The 20,557-nt window shown below is 38.0% G+C and overlaps 2 protein-coding genes and 1 pseudogene across 5 annotated transcripts in view; 1 reads left to right on the forward strand and 2 right to left on the reverse strand.

The window, feature by feature from the left end:
• Positions 1-306: 306 nt before the first annotated feature.
• GNG5 (G protein subunit gamma 5) lies at positions 307-8,108 on the reverse strand. Its single transcript, XM_024565555.3, has 3 exons — positions 7,821-8,108; positions 4,012-4,155; positions 307-530 (listed from the first exon to the last, which is right to left on the reverse strand). The coding sequence occupies exons 1-2, from the start codon at positions 7,899-7,901 to the stop codon at positions 4,030-4,032; spliced, it is 207 nt and encodes a 68-aa protein (XP_024421323.2). The 5' UTR covers positions 7,902-8,108; the 3' UTR covers positions 307-530; positions 4,012-4,029.
• The window catches only part of SPATA1 (spermatogenesis associated 1), a 61,277-nt gene continuing 48,827 nt past the window's right edge, over positions 8,108-20,557 (forward strand). For 2 of the 4 annotated variants that reach the window (XM_024565556.4, XM_045199601.3), the window contains exons 1-2: positions 8,108-8,378; positions 19,150-19,319. In XM_024565556.4, coding sequence (XP_024421324.3) covers positions 19,218-19,319 — 102 coding nt within the window. In that variant the 5' untranslated portion in view covers positions 8,108-8,378; positions 19,150-19,217. The remainder of the gene's footprint in view (positions 8,379-19,149; positions 19,320-20,557) is intronic. The other 2 variants (XM_045199599.3, XM_045199600.3) reach the window with 2 other exon arrangements.
• Positions 15,998-19,140, reverse strand: LOC112309351 (elongin-B pseudogene; annotated as a pseudogene).

The raw sequence follows: 20,557 nt of genomic DNA on the forward strand, positions 1-20,557 counted from the left end.
ATGTGTAATGGTAATAATACCCTTATAAGGAATTAATTAAAAATACTTGCTACTAAAACAAAGTTAACACTGTAAATAACTCATGAATAGAAACTAGTATTAGCAACTTCCCCTGACCCTTAAAAGAAGTATGCAACCACCTTTACTTCTATAGCAATCTTGGAAATGTACGGCATAGAGTTATGTGAGAGGAGTTGGTAGAACAAACAGTAACAACTTAACCCATAACGACAGTGGGAAAATTGGCATTTATCTTAGGTGTTCAAAACAAATTAATATAGTATATTACCAATAATTAAGCAAAAGCCCTTTTATACTAAGTATTTATTTGACTGCTGCGCCAGTGTATATAAAATAATCATTCTTATGAAATAGAAATTCATGAAAATTCAGAGAGGTAGATGTTAAGGACTGACAAAAGCAGAAGTTTGTATAGTGTGGCACGTGTTACAGGGATAAGCTTTTTGTACAGGCTTCAAATTTAGCTCTCTTCGAATATTCACTCTTTCATGAGAAGTGGTTTAGAACACCTGCAATGGAAAAAAGGTGAATTAGGGTAAAGTGTCAAAGAACAATAGTTGGGTTTTTTTGAACAGCAGTACATTTTGTATTACTTTTACAGCATTTGTCTAAATAGCAGCTTATAAAATACTTCAATCAGACACATCACAGTTTCTGGAAAAAAATGAAAAATAGAATGGGAAATGAGTATAATGTCACTTAATTTCAAAGCCACTCTAAAGTATATACCATTTGTGGTTTTTAAATAAAGACTTAAAATGAACTTGCCAAGATCACTTCCAGAATAAACTCTGATCTTAATCTGTAAAAAGTTAATACAAAAATCTGTTAAAGTTGAGAAAAATCTGGACACTCCTACAAAATAAGCAATAGCATTGCAGAGAGTAGTGTGATAACATCTAGTAAGGTGGAAAATGCAATCACACTTCCGTTTACCTAGATAAATCTATACACAAAGGGAAATGTGTACAATGATAGGCTCTATAGTGATATTTTAACAGCAAAGAACTGGAAGTAGCCTAAATGCAACTCAACAGGGTAGTAGATAAAAAAGATACACAGCCATTAAAATGACTAAATAATCTACATGGAGATAAACCAAGAAATGTGTCTTATAAAAACATGGTTACACCAAATTTAAGATGCTATCTGTGGAAAGGTAGAAAAAGTGTATCTTTTATTAAACTCTTTAAAAATGGGTTTAATCTTGTATATTTATTGAACAAATCAATCCTGGATAAGAAAAGAAAACTAGGTTTAGGTATATAGGTTGGGGAGGTGAGGAAAACTATTTAATTCAGGATGGTAGAGACAAGATCCATCTGTATACGATATTCTATAACAAAAGTGTGCAGTCAGTGCCAATTACTGGGTTGGCCCAAAAGGTCATTTGATTTTTTCCATAAGACGGCTCTAGTAGCACTTAGTTGACTTTAACTTCATTTGAAACAATTCTGTTAGATTGTACTGTGTGACATCTGTCATTATCAGCATGCATTAAAAAAAAAACTTACCAGAACTGGTGAATTTTTATGTAGCCATTTTAATGTTGAAGATGGAAAAAAATATGCAACATTTTCAGCATATTGTGCTTTATTTCAAGAAAGGTTAAAAATGCAAAAAAAGATTTGTGCAGTGTATGGAGAAGGTACTATGACTGATCAAACCTGTCACAAGTGGACTTTTGCAATGTTCTGTGTTGGAGATATCTCGCTGGATGATGCTCCACAGTTGGGTAGACCAGATGAAGTACATAGTGATCAAATGAAGACATTAACTGAGAACCATCGACGTTATACAACGCAAGAGGTAGCCAACAGACTAAAAATCAATGAAGTTATTGGTGAAAATGAAAAATGTATCTTTTATTTTATGGAAAAATCCATACAGACGTTTTTGGCGAACCCAATAAAGAAAAAGGAAGAAAAGAAAGACAGGCAGAAAATGGTAGCAAATAGGCTGGCAAGGGACCAGCATCAAGCTCCTAGTGGAACAGCAAAGCTTCATAAGATTAGTGTTAATAAAATTTAAATGTCAAAACATTCCTTTTAGTGTAGCCTCAAATTTGGAAACTTCAATATTCAACAAAGTTTAAGTTATAGTGCAACCATCAAATATCTCATTTACAAATAACATTTAAATAAAATACATAAGTGTTTTTAAAAAGAAGAATGAAAACCTACATACTATAATCCTCATTTTTTAAATCCTCACCCAAGGATATGTTTATTGATTTCAGAGGGAGAGGAAGGGAGAAAAAGAAAGAACACCCAACGTGAAAAACATTAATCAGTTGTCTCTTCTATGCGCCCTGGCCCTGACGAGGGATTGAACCTGCAACCTAAAAGTGTACAGGACAATGCTCCAACCAACTGAGCCACCCAGCTGGTGCAACCCTCATTTTTTAATTTTTTTCCTATTAAATGGAAATATCTGCTAGCAATAGTTATTTCTAGGAATATTGATCATGGTAATTTGTCATATTTCTTATACTGGCTATTGATAAATTGCCTATGCTGATTTTTTTTTAATTATAAAAGCCATATATTTTTAAAAGCTATGAGTATAGATTCACCTGCAGATTCTTTGTACCCATGCCACTACCACTCATTGTGGTCCTAGGACCACCAGCACTAGTATAAGCTGGGAGCTTGTAAAAAATGTTGATTTAGGGCCTCACTCCAGAGCCACTGATTTAGAATTTGCATTTTAACAAAATAATTTGTAGATACATCAAATTTGTGAAGAAATGCTTTCAGACCAGAATATTTTTTTAACTAGCCCAAAGTGTCTCAAATCTTAATATCCACAAATACTGCCAGGATTAATAACCATTATTTTACTTTAAACCTGGGTTATTATCCCAGCCATATTTAAACACTTATCTGTAGACTGCTGAGAAATATAGACTATTAACAGCCAGTTAAGAGCCAGGCTTCCTAACATTACTTTATGTCAAATGAAAATAAGCCATTTTGTAAAGCAAATACAACTAGAACTGAAGTTTCAAAAGGACCTTCATGTACCATAAAAATAGGTAATTTCCAAAAACTGCCATGAAGAATTAATACTGCCAGAAGCAAGGAACTATTAAATAGGAAAATAGACTGTTAAAAAGAATTACTTTCATATGGAAACCTGTTATTCAAAGGTGCCCCCCCTCGCTGTTTCAAAAATCTTAACCTACTTAACTAATCATTGCATTTACTGGAAACCTGTTGCACTTATACAAGCTTCCTGGACACTCCCAAGTCTACAAAGAGTAATTAGGGAGGGCACAACTATGTAACATGGTATTTTAGGAAGCAGCTTCCTGGACTTTGAGGAGCTAGAATGTTTGTAAAGGGTGTGTGCCATACTTTTTTTTTTTTTTTAATAGCACTATTCGTTTAAGGTTGCTTCTCAGAGGTCAATACTAGTGAGTATACACCCTGACTAAAGTACGAAGGTTTATAAAAAGCACCCTTTTAAATTATCCAGAGCATGTGTTGGTCACATCTGTTTTGGACTAATATGTTTTTGCACACACTGACATTTGATCTGGAAGGCACACATTAAAATTTAAAAATCAGCTTATTCAACTCTCTCTTGCATTCTTTGCTATGCTGCCCTATAGCTTAATTCTATCAAAACATCAGAATCAATCCAAATCAATTGGTTAGTACTTTAAAAGTAATCCCCATAAACAGTGCAGATTTTTAAAACTATTTGTTACGTACACAAAAATTAGCATCTAGGAGCCTCGAAATACACCATTAGGCTACAAACTGTCCCTTCTTATAGTGGTGTAATTTTCTAGTTATTCTTCTATACTCTATTAAATCATCTGTTTAACCCTCTTTATGATAAAATAGAAACAATTAGTCTTCATGACTACTAAATCAGTAAATTTCATCAATCCTCATAAACAAGACAGAGCTTGCAGTGCCAAACAAAAGTGCACCAGACAACTAGTTATTCCTGCTCTGTGGGTTTTGTTGGTTTACTTACCTTCCAAGATTCATTTCACTACAAAAAGGAACAGACTTTCTGGGGTCTGAAGGGATTGGTACTTGAAGATACTCCAGTCAGCAGAGGGTCATGTTGAGCATTCTGCAGACAGAATTGTTTCAAATCTGCAGCTGCCTGGGAAACCTATACATAACAAAGGGGGAAGGAGTGGAAGGTGATAATGTTTTAAGGAAAAGTTTTCTTTTAAAATACCTGCAATAAACATTTCTCTTAACTCAAAACAACCTAACTGAAGGTCACTACTGACCTCCTAAAGCACTGAATATAAAATAAACTATAGTTTATATTTTCCTTTGCTTATTAGAAGCATCAAATGATTCAGTACATACAGTACAATTCCGTTTATCTGCAAAGTACAGCACATTTTGCTAGTTTATTAATAAGCAGGCTGTAAAAGTACAACTTTGAGGGTAAGCAACATCTTGCTTTTTATTAAAAGCAGTACATAGAATAGGTAAAGCAAAAAGCATTAAAATTCTAGCAAACTATTACTTCACCTTGAAAGCAGTATTACTGGAAAAATGCTACTACTGTGAATGAACACAGTGTTCTAAATCTAAACCATGCAGCTGGGGTGAGGGGTAGTGGCGGGGGAGGGAATGCAGACAACTGTACTTGAACAACAATAAAATAATTTAAAAATATATAAATCTAAACCATTCAGTCCTTTGTGTTGGCATTATGTATATCATCAGCTGTTTAATGTTACTGGAAAGTGACAGCTTTCTCCTCAGTGAGAGATGACTAAAAAGCTGATAGCAAACTTCAGTTAATTTTAACAGTCTGCGCAGCCTGCCTTTAAGAAACTATTTGCCTTAAATGTGATTAGTAATTTTCCTATGTTTATTTCCGATGTGTACATTTTCCACGTGCAATACCACTGAAACAGGACTTAAGGAGCTTCCATGGCTTTACAGTATACTGTATCATTTAAATACCTACTATTTGTATATATTCTGGTAGGATGATGCAGGGTAGAAAAACAGTGAACTGACTGGCTCAGGTGTGAAACATGGATGCCTAAGAGATGCTCCAAATGAATAAAATATCCTAAGTCTTGAAGTTCAGGAAGTTTGGGAGGAAAGTAATCATTTATTCTCAGTTTTAACTATCCTCGAGGAAGGTGAGAGTAGTTAGGTGTCCAGTCCATCTGGGGTATTTGGCCTTTGAAAAGGAAGTTAAGAGCATCAGAGATGGTCTCTATACCAAGAAAGCTGGCAGACCACAGCTGAACCCCAGACATTAACCTGACAAAAGGATCCATCATTCTAACAGGAATCTAAACTGCTCTCAGAACCTATTTGTATGTTTGGCTTATACAAAAGTCCAGGTAATGAGTTCCACAAGTTTATTTAGAAATTGTGTAAAGTAGTTTTCAAATACCTGGTACCAAGTACTATGCTAAATGGCCACTCTGCTCCCTCCAAAAAGAAGGTAGGTATAAAGCTAAAGTGGTATCATTTTTCACAATCTTACAACTTGATTTCATTCACATTAATCAGCATCAAAAATACAGTGAAGTATCTTAATTTTCTGCCTGAAGTGTAGTAAGGTCCAACTTAACTCCCTTTCACAAATATACTTCTCGGCACTGAGAATTTGTAAAAGCCCCTGCTGTTACCGAGCTGACAGTTAAGAGAAAAAGACAGGTAAAATGCTCTAAAGTGGATTGTTAGAATGTGACCTACAGGAAGTTGTCTCTGAGGAGGTGACATTTAAACTGAGATCTCAACGCCCAGAAATCCAGCCAAGTAACCATGGACATGAAACTAATCAGTGAGAATTCCCATGGAGTGGGGAAAACTGAGACAAAAGTTCCTAAACTCAACAAGCTGCTAGCCCCTAAGACACTGTAATAATCACCATCCAGGAGGCCAAAACCTTATTATCTTGCATAATTATTAATGCCCTCTTTCAATCTCAGAAAGTGTCCTGGGATGGCAACTAATTGTATGGTCATCCTCCATATGGGAGAATTTATCGAGCATTTGTGACAATTTCTATCAACTGTACTCAATCAAAGGTTCGAACAGTAAACCTGTGGTAGCTTAAAAATATCATTGGGAAAAAAAAAAGCATTCAGCCAGTGGTCAGGGATAAAAAGGATGCACAAAATGAACTAACCACATTCTTCAACTCATCTAAAGAAAAGCTCATTTGAAGTCCCAAGGTGGAATGTGCCCCTCCTCCCCCACCCCTAGCATCAAACTGAGGACTCTAAAACCAAGTCACTTGTGGTGGCTTTAATGATCCCGACCAGAAGCCTACAGAATTAAGTATAGGACGCAGGCATCATGCTGAGGAGTTACTGGAAGGGCTAAGGTTTCCGTAACAAAATCCTCAAGTACCTTATTCTGAGTACTTCACCTCATTTTCTTTGCAGACTAGAGCTAAGTACCTCTACTTAAATTAACAGAGCTTTCAACCAGCATTTTTTTCTTTCCAGGGCCACTCCAATCTATGATAAAGGCACACCTGAATGGTAATGTAATGCTCGGTTAAGAAATGTATGTTGAACTTCAAAGTTAAATCCAACCAAGACTGACCATAAATCCCAGTGGATAAGGTATCTGGAGATTAGAGAAATTAATTCCAAACAGCAAATGGAGACCACAGAACTTACAGGACAGGGAGGGGAGTCCCACACCAAGACTGATGGGAATTTCCCTGTCCTCCTGAGGTCCCTGACATTTCCACTTAAGGAAGTAAGTAAGTGAGATACCATCTTACTCCACAGAACATTTCTGGGAGAAGTCAAGAGTACACTAATGAGCAAAGAATCAAACCATCTTGGAAAATGGCTGCTGCTTTGAACAGAATGAATGATTTATATTCTACTCCCGTTTCTTTTTTTGTTTCTTTTTTAAAATTACCTGTAGTTTCACATGTAAGCTGACCAGTACCAGAACGAAGCCAATCCACTTGGAATTTTTTTTAAACCAGGAGAAACTTGACCTAGCACTTCAATGTCAGGTTGTCACCATCAACACATTTGAAAGGCTTTTTCTCCAAAGTACATTAACAAAGACAAGGTCAATGCTAACCAGACACCAAAATAAGTAAAACTAGTCCACACTAATCACTTTGGAGGTATGCGGACCTGTAGATATCCCCAAAGTCAGGTCATGGCAAACTGTGCCAAATAGGTATGAATTGCATGCGCTGTATGAGGCTGGTTATATAGGGCACCAGTGGTGGCCTCATACGTCGCGAACGTTTCAAAAACAAACATGCTTCTTTAATCTACAGTTTAAGTTATGCAAGAATTCGTTCTCAATTACGTGTTCGGTGGGTGAAAAAAAAATCTGCTGATGGGAGTGGGTTTGGAATGGTTTGACACGAACACGAAAAGAAAAAGTACGTCTATTCTCAATGAAAAGTAGAATAAAACCCCGTCGGGTGACCAGAGACGGTGGAGGCTGGTAGAGAGAGAGGGACGGGAAGGGTGCGGACCGCGCGCGGGGCAGCTGCCGGCGGGGCCAGCCGCGGAGTCGCGGCGCCGGGAGCGAGAGGGAAGGAGGGTCGGAATGCGGAAAGCCGCAGTTCTGGCCTGCGGCCGGCCCGCTTTGGAAAGTTCTGGGGCGGAAGGGCGCACTAACCTGCCTCCAAACCACAGGCCGACCCACGCGGCTCAGACTCTAAAAGTCGGCCGCTCCCGGGCCGACGCCCGCGCCCAGCGCACTTCTCCCCAGGGGAAAAGAGTCCCGCCCGCCCCAGCCTGCTGGGCCGTCGATGCCTACTCGCCGCCGCCACGTTCCCCTCCTCCTCGGTCGCCCGCCCCCGCTCACCTTCACGCGGTTGAGCCCGGCCTCCAGCCGGAGCTGTTGAACCACCTTCTTCATAGCGGTGACACTGGAGGAACCAGACATGGTGCACGCTGAGCTGGGCCGATTTGTCGGTAGTGGGTCCGCTGGGCCAGACGGCGGGGGAGCGAGGCCAGGGGCGGGGCTCGGAACTTTGTCTCTAAGTTTCCGGTTCTTCGCTCAGCGGCTCCACCCTCGGCGCGCATGCGCGTCGTCCAGCGCGAGCAGTTTCACTCCTCGCCCTTGCGGGGCGCCCACCCGGGGGAGGCAGAGAGGGGCGCGAGAGGGGGCGGGGCGGACGGTGGACGCGGCGGCCGCCGTGCGCGAGCGCAGTTGGGGCGCCCAGCCTCTCTCTCTCCCGGGAGGCCACTTTGGGAGAGGTAAGCAACGTCCTTGGCCGCGGACGCTCGAGAGAGACTCTGAAGACGACTGGTGAGCGAAAGTCAGACGCTTGAGGGAGTTATATAAAAGGCCACGTGGCGGGTTGACCAGGAGGTTCCTGTTTTCTGACGGAGTTGGCGGCTGAGGTTGAGGGACGGGAAGGTGAGAGCCCTGCCGAGACGTGGGAACTAGAAGTCACCGGCCCGTCGCTGGCAGCCCATCTCCACGGAGACGCGTCCCTAAGAGACCCGCGTTTGTCCTGTGGGCGACTCATCCGGCAGCCCGCTTCCCCGCGGCCGGAGCCCTGACTCCGAAAGCGGGCGCGGGGGTCGCTCTGACCCACCGACGGCGCGGCGCGGGGGCGGGGAGCGGGGGCGCGGGTTACCTAGAGAAAAGAGGTTCCTCTCCAGGTTTAGCTTCTGTTGCCCCTTACTTACCTCTTGGTTTTCTGGAACAGGTGGTGAAAAAGCCCAGGTACTCGTTGTAGATTACCCGTGTCTTCTCTTGTTACCCATTTCATTTGGGGCATTAGTGCTGATTTTACTTTAAAAAATAAAGTTAATTTTTTGTGTATGTTTCGGGAAAGTTTGTTCATTTTTGTTTGAATTGTACATTATTACCTGCTGCTTGAAATTGATCTCCAGGGGGGTTTTCTGAAGAGATAGTAGTGTCTTATCAAGCAAAATAGGCCCAGTTTCACCCGTGGGAAAGTCATGTGGTATGTCACAGCGTTTTCGACAGATGTTTCCTATTCTGTTGGGATAGCCCGTCAACGAATATACTGGGGATTTCTATGAATATGAATAATTTCATTATTAATATATTTCAATTTTTTTGATAATGAAAAATTCCATATATAATTTGCTGTATGTCAACAAGCCCTAACTTATTTATTGAACATTTTAAATCATTTCACAAAAATGTACAGTGTACTTTAGCATTGTACTTAATTCATACAATGGACGTAATGAGTAGGGTTATAAACCAGGGTTTGAATTCTGGCTCTATTTGCCGTTGGTCTCCCTGGTCAAGCTACTTAAACTTGGCTGAGACTCTGTTTTCTCATTTCAAAGTGAAATAATAAAACTTATTTCGCAGAGTTGTTTTTGAGAATGAAATGAAACTGTGTATGTAAAGAATATGACAAATATCTTGATAATTGTCACTTCTCCCTCTTCCCCAGCAGCATTTTAAATTATTTCACTTCGGGTGGCATGTTGGCTAGTATCATTCATGCTTTACAGAGTTAGAATATTAAAAATAAATACCTTTACTCAAAGAATGTTTTATTTCATTTCACAGTAGTTGTAGAATATGCCTCTAAATTCTAAGAACCATGAAAATGTTAGTACTAGAAGGGATAGGAGGAAATACATAGTTCAATGTCCTCTACTATGAGGAAGAGTGTTGAGAAATAAGCAAAGCTCATGTTGTTTTAAGCTTAAATATCCAAGAAAAAGTTTTGTAGGTTTTAAAAAAATATACTGCACAAATCGACCACAGGGTTTGGATTGCTGTCTCAGGTTAAGATATATAAATTTGTGCAGGGTCCATCTGTAAAGGATTCAATTTAGGATAGGAAAGAAGAAAAAATTGACTTCATTTTAAATTCAGTTGCATCTGAAGTGATTAGCAATAAATACAGTTTATGAACTGTCCGTATCTCCTAAACAAGCCATGGTTTTTGACCCAGCACAGTGATTTTAAAACAAAGACCATCCAGAGAATTCTTATAACAATGGCAAGAAAACACAACCAAGAAATCTGTCATTTTTGTGTGTGTTTTTTTGTCAGCAGAGCATAATCAGTTTAAATTTACCTGAAATCTTTGCCTTATTTAATTAGTACCCTAAGTTCTTTAGTTTATTGGGTCTAGATTCAGTATTTGAATAAATACTTTTAAGTTTCAAGTGCCTTGCTATGTAGTTTAAAGCTGAATCTCAACATACCTTTCTCTCTCTACCTAAAAGTTGAATCTCTTTCGAAGGGGAAAGTCAGAATTCTGACTTCTTTCACAAAGAGTGACTTTATATTTTTTTGTTTCTGTAGTCACCAAGGAAATTGGAGTTTGGAAAGTATGGGGGATGTGCCCCCTGTTATTAAGCTAGTTTGTGGTAGAGACAAGACTAGAACTTAGATCTCCTGCTTATTATCCTGCTTATTATATGTAGGTAACATTTGTTAACATGGAGCTGCTCATATATCAGAGCAATAATTAGTTTTCATTGGGTATGGAACTATAAAGAAATTTAGTTAAACACAAAGACTTAATTTAGGTACCCAGTATACGCATCATACAACTTTATTGTGTTTTTAAATCCATATCTATGGATGGGTGGAGATATCATTAAATACCCTTTAATTTTTAAATATACATTTTTCTATTTCTTTTTCTGTTACTTCATGTTACACTTCATCTCAGTAGTTATAATTCTGGTCCAAAAAATGACAGAAACAATTTTTTAAAGATTTTATTTACTTTTAGAGAGAGGGAAACATTGATTGGTTGCCTCTCATTTGCGCATGACTGGGGACTGAACCCGCAACCCAGGCATGTGCTCAGACCAGGAATTGAACCAGCGACCCTTCATTTTGAGGGATGATGCCCAACCAACTGAACCACACAAGTCAGAGCAAAATGTAAGAAACAATTTATCTCTGTGCTTTGTCCCATTTTGGAAAGTTTCCCAGAAGTGAAAGAACAGCCTTTCTTCTCATCACTGAACATGTGTGTAGTTCAGAAACTGTTGTTTCATAGGAAGGAATTATTAATGGCATTGGAGTTCTTAGGTTCCCCAAGATGGAAATCAAGAGGAAACCTCAGAGAAATTTCCAGAAATTAAGCCTATGCAGAAGCACAAGGAAGGCAGCACAAAGGAAAGGAAAGTTCTCTTAACCAGCTCAGGGGCTGGCTTAGCTTGGCTGCTTTTATAAACTGGGCACAAAGTGGGCTTTTTGGAAAAGTAGGCTTGCGAAATTTTTCATTAGGGCTGCATGACTTCCTTTTTACATTGCAGTTGCCTGGATGGTATGTTCACACCTGCCCTGTGGGGGCAAGATGGTGGACTGCTCTACCAAGATTTGACCCTGTGTAGTGGTCAAATCTTGATCCACTGCACTTATGGGTCAGTAGCTTAAGCAGGCAGAAGGGAGATAAAATCAACTACCTCTTGAGAGTTTTTGAGCAGGTAGTGGAGGGGTGTTGACATTTTTGTGGTCAGCTTATCCTGAGCTCTCCTTCTGACCACCTATTTCTAACTTGGCTTCCTGGCCACCCAGTATTTTCCACTCCTGAACCCAAGTCCCTATGCTGTCACAGAATGAGATTGGGGGCACAGGGAGGGGATGTATTTTTTCTACCTCTTATAAACCCATAATGTGCTTTCCATATTGACTGTTACTGACAGAAAAAATGAGACAAGTTTTGGTTTTCTATGTTCAACTCTTAAATACGTTTTAGGCTCAATTATTTCAATCATTTCAATTTTGAACTCTCTATTTTTGGAATATAAACTTTGAGATATACTGTAAGCAGGCATTCAAATACCATTTACCAAGAGAAACATTGTAGTGTGCATCAGACATCAAGTATTATTCTGGGCAAGAAGATGTCTTTATCTCTTTAAAAGCTAATAAATATCACCCTGGCTTGTGTGGCTCAGTGGATTGAGTGCTGGCCTGTGAACCAAAGGGTCGCTAGTTAGATTCCCAGTCAGGGCACATGCCTGGGTTGCAGGCCAGGTCCCCAGCAGGGGTTGTGCAAGAGGCAACCACATGTTAATGTTTCTCTCCCTCTCTTCTTCCCCTCTCTCTAAGAATAAATAAATAAAATCTTGAAAAAAAACCTAATAAGTAATTTTTCAACAGAGCAGAAATTTGTGTAAATGTTGTTTTATGATTATGAAAATTATATGTGCTTAAAAGAGCTTGAAAAGATATAATTCCCTTTCAAACAGATTCTAATTCTTTATCATTCTATTACTCTCTGGGAGAATCTTCTCCACCCTCAAATGCCCCCAATATATCCTGTTAATGTAAAAAAAAAAACAACTTCAAACCAGTAGAGAATTTGCATGAGTTTATTTGAACCAAACTGAGGATATATACCAAGGTGCAAAATCTCAGATGTTCCCAAGAATGATTTTGCAGTTTCTTTTATACATTTGAAACTAAGGGAACCTGAGGAAGATTACATGAGGGTGGGAACAAGCAAGACAGAAATGGGTAACAGGATTAGTTAAGATTATTTGCTCTCTTTAGGGTGGTTACATCTTAAAAGGAGGGGTCTGAAAAGAGGCTTTTGAAGGCTGTGATCGTCTAGATAAGAGACCCTACTGGCCACACCCTCACAAAGCCAGACAGAATGAGCTGACTGTCAGGACCTGATACAATGATCTAATACTCTCTACCCTGACCCCATCCAATCAATAGAGCTCACAATCCCAACTCCCTTAATCACCATGGTTAATCATTTTTCCCCCATATACGATCTGTTCCCGTCTGGGCCATCAGGGAGCCAGGTCTTAGAACAATATCTCACCTGTGACTCTGGGTCTGGTGTATTTCCTTAAACCAGTCTTTACGTTCTTTGCTGCAAACTCCTGTTCACATCTTACTGTGTTTTGATGTGCACGGGCAAATGAATCCCTCTAGTCTGATAACATGAATGAATGGTCTTATTGATTATATAGGACTTGAAACCTGCTTCTCTGAATCTCAGTCAATTTAATTACTTTTCATGAGATTGTGTATTATGTTTAAATGTAGCCCATTTTGGGTTTTAATTTTAGTATTTATTTCAAATTTTCTAAAGTCCCTTGAACATTTCTTTGTATGCCCTATTACCAAATCAGACAAATAAAAATAATCAGAATCCTTATTTCTAGGCACTGAACAGAAAATAAGAAATTCTTAAGTATCTTTAAAGATTCCACCAAAAAACTACTAGAACTGATAAATGAATTCACTAAAGTAGCAAGATACAAAATATCCAGAAATCAGTTGCATATTTGTAGACTAATAAAGAACTATCAGAAAGGGAAACTAAGAAAACAATCCCATTTACAATTGCATCAAAAAAAAAATACGTAGGATTAAATTTAATCAAGAATGTGAAAGACCTGTACTCATAAAATTATAAGACATTGAAGAAGAGCCCATAACCCCAACCCCAACTAACTTAATCACCATGGTTAACATTTGAAGAAGGTACAAATAAGTGGAAACATTTACCATGTTCATGGATAGGATGAATTAATATCATTAAAGTATTCATACTACCCAAAACAATCTACAGATTCAATGCAATTCTTATCAAGACACCAGCAGTGTATTTCACAGAACTACAACAAATATTCCAAAAATTTATGTGGAACCACAAAAGACCCCAAATAGTCACAGCTATCTTGAGGAAGAAGAACAAAGCTGAGAACTCATGCTACCTTATCAGACTATACTACAAGGCCATAGTAATCAAAACAGCATGGTACTGACATAAGAACAGACATGTAGATCAATGGAACAGAATGGAGAGCCTAGAAATAAACCCATTTGCCTTTATGGTCAATTAATATTAGACAAAGGAGGCAAAATATAATGGGTAAAGGTAGTCTATTCAATAAATGGTTAGGAAAATTGGACAGATACATACAAAAGAAATGAAACCACACTACTTTCTTACACATACACAAGAATAAATTCAAAATGGATTAAAGACTTAAATGTTAGACTCAAAAACATAAAAATCCTAGAAGAAAACATAGGTAGTAAAATCTCTGACATTTCTTGTAGCAATATTTTTTCTAATATATCGCCTCAGGCAAGGGAAACAAACAAAATAAATAAACAAATGGGACTACACCAAACTAAAATGTTTTTGCACAGCAAAGGAAACTATCAACAAAATGAATAGACAATCCACTGAATAAGAGAACATATTTATCAATGATATATCTGATATGTCGTTAATATCCAAACTTTATAAAGAACTCATACAACTCAATACAAAAAAAAACCCCAACCCAATTAAAAAATAGGCAAAGGATCTGGATAGACACTTCTCTAAAGAGTACATACAGATGTCCAGTAGACATGAAAAGATGCTTAATGTCACTAATCATCAGAGAAATGCAAATTGAAATCACAATGGGATATAACCTCACACTTGTCAGAATGGTTACAATCAATACATCAACAAGTGTTGGTGAGGATGTGGAGAAAAGGGAACCTTTGTGCACTGTTGGTGGGAATGTAGATTGGTGCAGCCACTGTGGAAAGCAGTATGGAGTTAACCTCAAAAAATTAAAAATGGAACTACTTCATGACCCAGTGATTCCACTTAGGCAATATATCTGAAGAAACCCAAAACACTGATTCAAAAGAATATATGCACCTCTATATTCATTGCAGCATTATTTACAATAGCCAACATTTGGAAATAGCCTAAGGGTCCGTGAGTAGATAGATAAAAAAGCTGTGGTACATCTACACAATGGAATACTATTCAACACAAAAACAAGGAAATCTTACCCTTTGTGAAAGCATGGATGGACCTAGAATTATGCTAAGTGAAATAAGTTAGAGAAAGACAAGTATCATTGATTTCACTCGTGTGGAATTTAATGAACAAAATCAAAATAAACTAAAAAAGTAGATTCCTAGACAGAACAAACTTAAAGCTGTCAGAGTGGAGAGGGTTTTGGGAATGGGTAAGAAACATGAAGGGATTAAGTAAAAAAAAAAAAAAAAAAACCCACAAAAAAACAAAAACACAATTCAGAGACACACAATATAGTATGGTGATTACCAGAGGGAAAGGGGTTGGAAGAGTTAGAAGAGGATATAGGGGGGATAAATGGTGATAGAAGGAGACTTGACTTGGGGTGGTGAACACGTAATACAGTGTACAGATGATATATTGTAGAATCATACATCTAAAAACTATATAATTTTATTAACCAATGCCACCCTAATACAATAAAAAAGTAAAAAAATAAATTCTTTTTTAAAAAAATCCTTGCCCTAGGACATTTTCGTTCATTGCTTTTAGAAAGACAGGAAGGGAGAGAACATAAATGTGAGACAGAAACATCAATTGGTTGCCTCCCATTCACACCTGGACTGGACCAGGGATCGAACCTGCAACCTAGGTATGTGCCCTGACCAGGAATCAAACCTGTAACCCTTTAGTTATGGGATGGCACTCCAACCAACCGAACCATACTGGACAGGGCTAAATATGAAATTCTTAAGCTTGATTTTCAACTCTGCTACTGACTCCCAAAATCATTTTGGAGAAGTACAGAAATGCATGATATCTAAATTGTCTTTTTTTTTTTTAATTTTTTATTGTTATTCAATTACAGTTGTGTGCCTTTTCTCCCCATCCCTCCCCCACCTCCACCCTCCGCCTTGATTTGGTCCATGTGTCCTTTAAAGTAGTTCCTGAAGTTCAGAACAATCTAAATTGTCTTTAAAGTAGAGAGTAAATCAGAAAACTCAGATACGTGATGTATCTACCAACAGTCACTCCTAATCCTATGGTTGATAATCTATTTCTGTATATTCCTACTGAGGCCTGGTGTGGCTTTGAGGTCCTTTTCAGTGTCTCACTTTTCTGCAGCCAATATGCCAATTATCAGTTGATGAGATTTATCATGCAAGATAAAGCCAATTTTTCATTTCTGGCAGGGGGTTAGTTATGAAGCAAAACTATGCAGTAAGTGAGAGATTAGACTAGAACTCTATTGTCACTTTGTATTTGGCTGTGAAGCTCTCAATCTTCTTTTGTTTGGGTTGCCATTGTTTTGTTAGTTAGATAATAGGTAAGGAATTTGAAAATACCAAAGATTATGGATTAGGAGTGAGTAAGTGAAATGTAATTTGATTCAGATCAACTATAAATTCTAAGCATGCCTAAAGAGGCTAACAAAGCCTGTGTTGGTTTTGATAGTAAAGACTTCAGTTACCTCAAGCAATTAAGATATTATTGTAAAGATCAACACAGAGCAGTAGAGAAGAGAGTTATCTCATGGAAATCCGTAAAACAAATCCTTCACTGGTAGGCCAAACTGGGAGTAGATGCAAGGCTAGAGAGCTCAACAGCAAAAATTTTGACTCTTTAGTGCTTATAAACATGAATTGCCTACATATCTTCTCAGTTTCCTCCTCACTGCCAGTTAGTTATTCTCTTTATTCTTCATCTCTTTTTCTGTCCTTGTTTACAAATAATTATTGGTTTCTCAGAACATAGACTTACATCATGGCTGTGATACTACTTCATGACTTCTCTTTCTCCGTTCTTTTTGATTCACTGTCTACTAACTACATACTTGAATCTTGAGTTCTTCCAATTTTAATTTCCAAGAGCTCATCTTTTCATGCCAGGCCATCTTATTTGTCTCTGGCCAGCCAGGATTTGATCTTCAGTGTTGATCAATCAGAAATGGTAAAGAGAATTATAGTTCAAAACATAGCTTCTTTGCTGTTCCATATTATAGTAGATCAGTTTACCTTAGGACACTAATAAAGCAGGCCTTGATTGATCTTTCTTGAGTTTGCTTAATTAGAAATTTGTCCTGAATAAAAATATCAAGTTTTTAATGTACCCACAGGAATTAAAAATTTGTCCTCTATTCGCATACCAGTTAATGTACTGTAATTATTATAGATTATTACCACTAATTCTTATCTAATAAGGAAGTTGCTATAGATGTGTATGAGTTGTGGTTCATTTAGTTTTATAATAGAGACTAATATTAGTACAATGGGAGAAAGAGCTTTTGGATAGATGTAGAAATGGAAAAGATCTACTTGTTTTCTTAAAGTACTAATGTATTTTAAATAGTGTTTGAGATGGTTAAAACAAAGCACATTCTTTTTGCACCCAAATCTCTTTTGGGGGGTGGGGGTGAATAGAACACTGGATGAAGGAATGGTGCACTGGGTAAGGGTTGTAGGCCTCATGCCTTCTCTCTGAAGGGCTTGTTCATTGGCACTGCTTTCTGAGTCCTGTGCCTTCAAAACAACAGGCAGCTCTGGCAGGCTGGAAAAGGGCTTGATAGGCAGGGCCTCAAATGCCTCATCTGCCTGAAAGGCCAGCCCCACAGTGGTTGGGGCCTGCGGCAAAGCTGTGACTGGTAAAGCCACACTCACCAGTGTCTTGCTTTCATCCAGAAGTTGTTCATCCTTGCACAGCCAGCCGCTGCTTGTGAGGCGGCCACTTGACGATGCCCTTGACAATGTGCATGAGATTGAACACCATGCTGGACTCCTTGATGTTTGTGAAGATGGTGGTCTTGTGGCACTGGATCATGAGGACCACATGCATTGCAGCAGCTACCTCTGCTGCTCAACGCACCGGTGCGACCACCACAAAGCACATTTTTAGGTTTTAACTGTAAGAAACATATAGGAAGTACAATGTGAAACTAATTTGATTTAAAAGATTGTGGGTTCCAAGATGTAATCTTTTAATTTTTGTGCCATTGGAACAATTAGTCATTTTTGGCAGGACTTTACAGAGCAGTAATCAGTACCAGATCACAAGAATTTTAAGTGTTGTTGGATTCATATCCCAATTTTAACATAAACCAAGGTGGAACAATGCTTTGAAATTTTGAAAAATCTTCTCTGTTGTTGCCATGATAGTGTGTACATTCTTTTGTGTGTGTGTGCCAAAAGGGACAAATTCTATTTTTATTTATTTATGTATCTATTTTTATTGTTGTTCAAGTACAGTTGTCTCCATTTTCCCACCATCACTTTCTTCTGCCTCACAAACCTTCACCTCCCACCCTCAATCCTTCCCCCCACTTTGGTTTTGTCCATGGGTCCTTTATACATGTTCCTTGATGACCCTTTCCTCTATTTTCCCTCATTTTCTGTCTCCCCCATCCCCTCTGGTTACTGTCAGTTTGTTTATTTCAGTGACTCCGGTTGTATTTTGCTTGCTTGTTTGTTTTGTTGATTATGTTCCACCTATAGGTGAGATCATATGGTATTTGTCTTTCACCACCTGGCTTATTTTACATAGCATAATGCTCTCCAGATCCATCCATGTTGTCACAAAGGGTAGGAGCTCCTTTCTTTCTACTGCAAAGTATTCCATTGTATAAATGTACCATAGTTTTTTGATCTATTCATTTACTGATGAGCACTTAGGTTGCTTCCCACACTGGCTATTGTGAATTGTGCTGCTATGAACATTGAAGTGCCATGGTAATCAAAACAGTCTGGTATTGGCATAAGAACAGACACATAGATCAATGGAACAGAATAGAGAGCCCAGAAATAAATCCAAATCTCTCTGGTCAATCAATATTTGACAAAGGGAGCACAAATATAAGATAGTGTATATATTCTTAAGGATTTCCAACTTTGATAAATACTTCTTAGCTACCTTATTTTTAAATTTTTATTCTATATACTTTAGATTTTATTGTGTATTCTCATAAGCTACCATGAATCCTCTGAGAAAAAAACACAGGAAATAATACAAAAATGTAGCCTGATATACTTAAAGAGTAGCATTTTCATCTGGAATGATCATTAACATTTATTATTGAGATATACCAGCCCAGAAAGAAATGCATATGGTGAAACAGTTTTTATCACCCTACAGCAATTTGTGTAAATTTAGTCTTCTCACTTCCAAAAGTATGTTTCTAGTTTATAGAAGATACTATATGTATTTGTCTTCATTTTTGACCAACAGAAAATGAATTGTTTAAAATGTGTTCTGGTCACAAGTCTATTATAATATAATTTACTACTTTACTTAGTTATATAGGATGTATAGTAATTGTATTGCAATTATTAGCCCTATTTATTAGTAATATGTCTATATGAATAAGATTGTATACATACCAAAGTTGTCATTTTGACTCTATTTTAAAGCCTTTTATGTATTTTTTCCACTTTTTGAATGAATCAGGGACCAGAAATGAATGGAATACTATCTTAAACAAGTCAAAAATCTGTTATGACCTTTATACTACTTAAATGAGGAAAGGTAAAAAAACTCACAAAATTCCAGCTGATAATCACCCGATTCAGATATTGGCAAATTTGTCCCACAATCCAAGTCAGCCTTCCTCATCAGAGGTAAGAAAATGTTTTTATACTACTAAAATATAAGAAAACCCTGTTTTTGAAAAGTTTTGATAAACCAAAAATATGGATTATTGTTTTTGAAAAGTTTGACAAAGCAAAAATATGGATTACATAAAGTACTAGATATTGACTTCACTTTGAACCCAACTCCATGTATTCTATTGTCTGATCTCTAGCTCACTTCTATTGTACTGAGACCTCCAGTCACCTGTTTTGTTTTGGTTTTGGGTTGTGGTTTATTTGTTTTTATTCCTACCCTGTGATGCCCTCCTTAGCTGACTTAAATACCATAGGACGGGGTTGATCACTCTCTTGCCAATGCTTTTGACTCCTTGCTCCTCTTTCTTTTCATTTTACTCCTTGGCAAAACAAAAACCCTGGTTAATCCAATTCTACACCTATGGCTATAGCAGAACATGGCTGGATAAAAATATACCAGCATAAGAACTATTCTCACTTTAAATTCATGACTATGAATCTCCATTGGAACCTTTTGCTAGCAGTCAACCAAACTATCTTCCAGTCACTCATTCAGTCTTTCACTGTTCTAGACAACTATTTCATAGCTGTGCCCCATTTTCTCTTTAAAACAACTCCACGCGTTTACTCCAATACTCCACCAAAACTGCTGTTTTTAAATTCACCTCTACATTACGAAATCTATTGCTTAATTCTTATCCTGTGCATACTTGATCTGTCTGTGCACAGCAGTTGACACTGTTGATCACTCACTCTTCCTCAACATAATTCCTTCCTTTGACTTTAAATATGCACATTATCTTGTTTTTCCTCCTACCTTTATTTGTTATGCATTCTCAGTCTTTTTTGCTCACTGTCTTTTTCTTCCTGATCTCTTTAGAGAGGAGAATTTCAGGGGTCAGCTCTGTTCTCTTCTCTATCTGCACTAGTTCCTTGGTTGTCTCATCTAGCCTAATAACCTTAAATACCAACTTTATGCTAAGGATTCCCAAATTAAATCCCCACCCCAGTCCTCTTTCCTAAATGCCAGGTTTATATTTTCAATCGCCTATTTACATCTCTACTTGGATGACCAGTAGACATCTCAAACTTAACATTTGTGAAATTGACCTATGGATCTTTGCCCCATCCCAAAACCTCTGCTACCCAAACCCTTTCCCCGTCTTAGCTGATGGCTATTCCAGCCTTTTAGTATTTGAAGCCAAATGCCTTGGAGTCATACTTGATTCCTTTCCTAAACTTCACTTCTA

The sequence above is a fragment of the Desmodus rotundus genome, chromosome 3, assembly GCF_022682495.2.
Source record: "Desmodus rotundus isolate HL8 chromosome 3, HLdesRot8A.1, whole genome shotgun sequence".
NCBI classification, from domain to species: domain Eukaryota; kingdom Metazoa; phylum Chordata; class Mammalia; order Chiroptera; family Phyllostomidae; genus Desmodus; species Desmodus rotundus.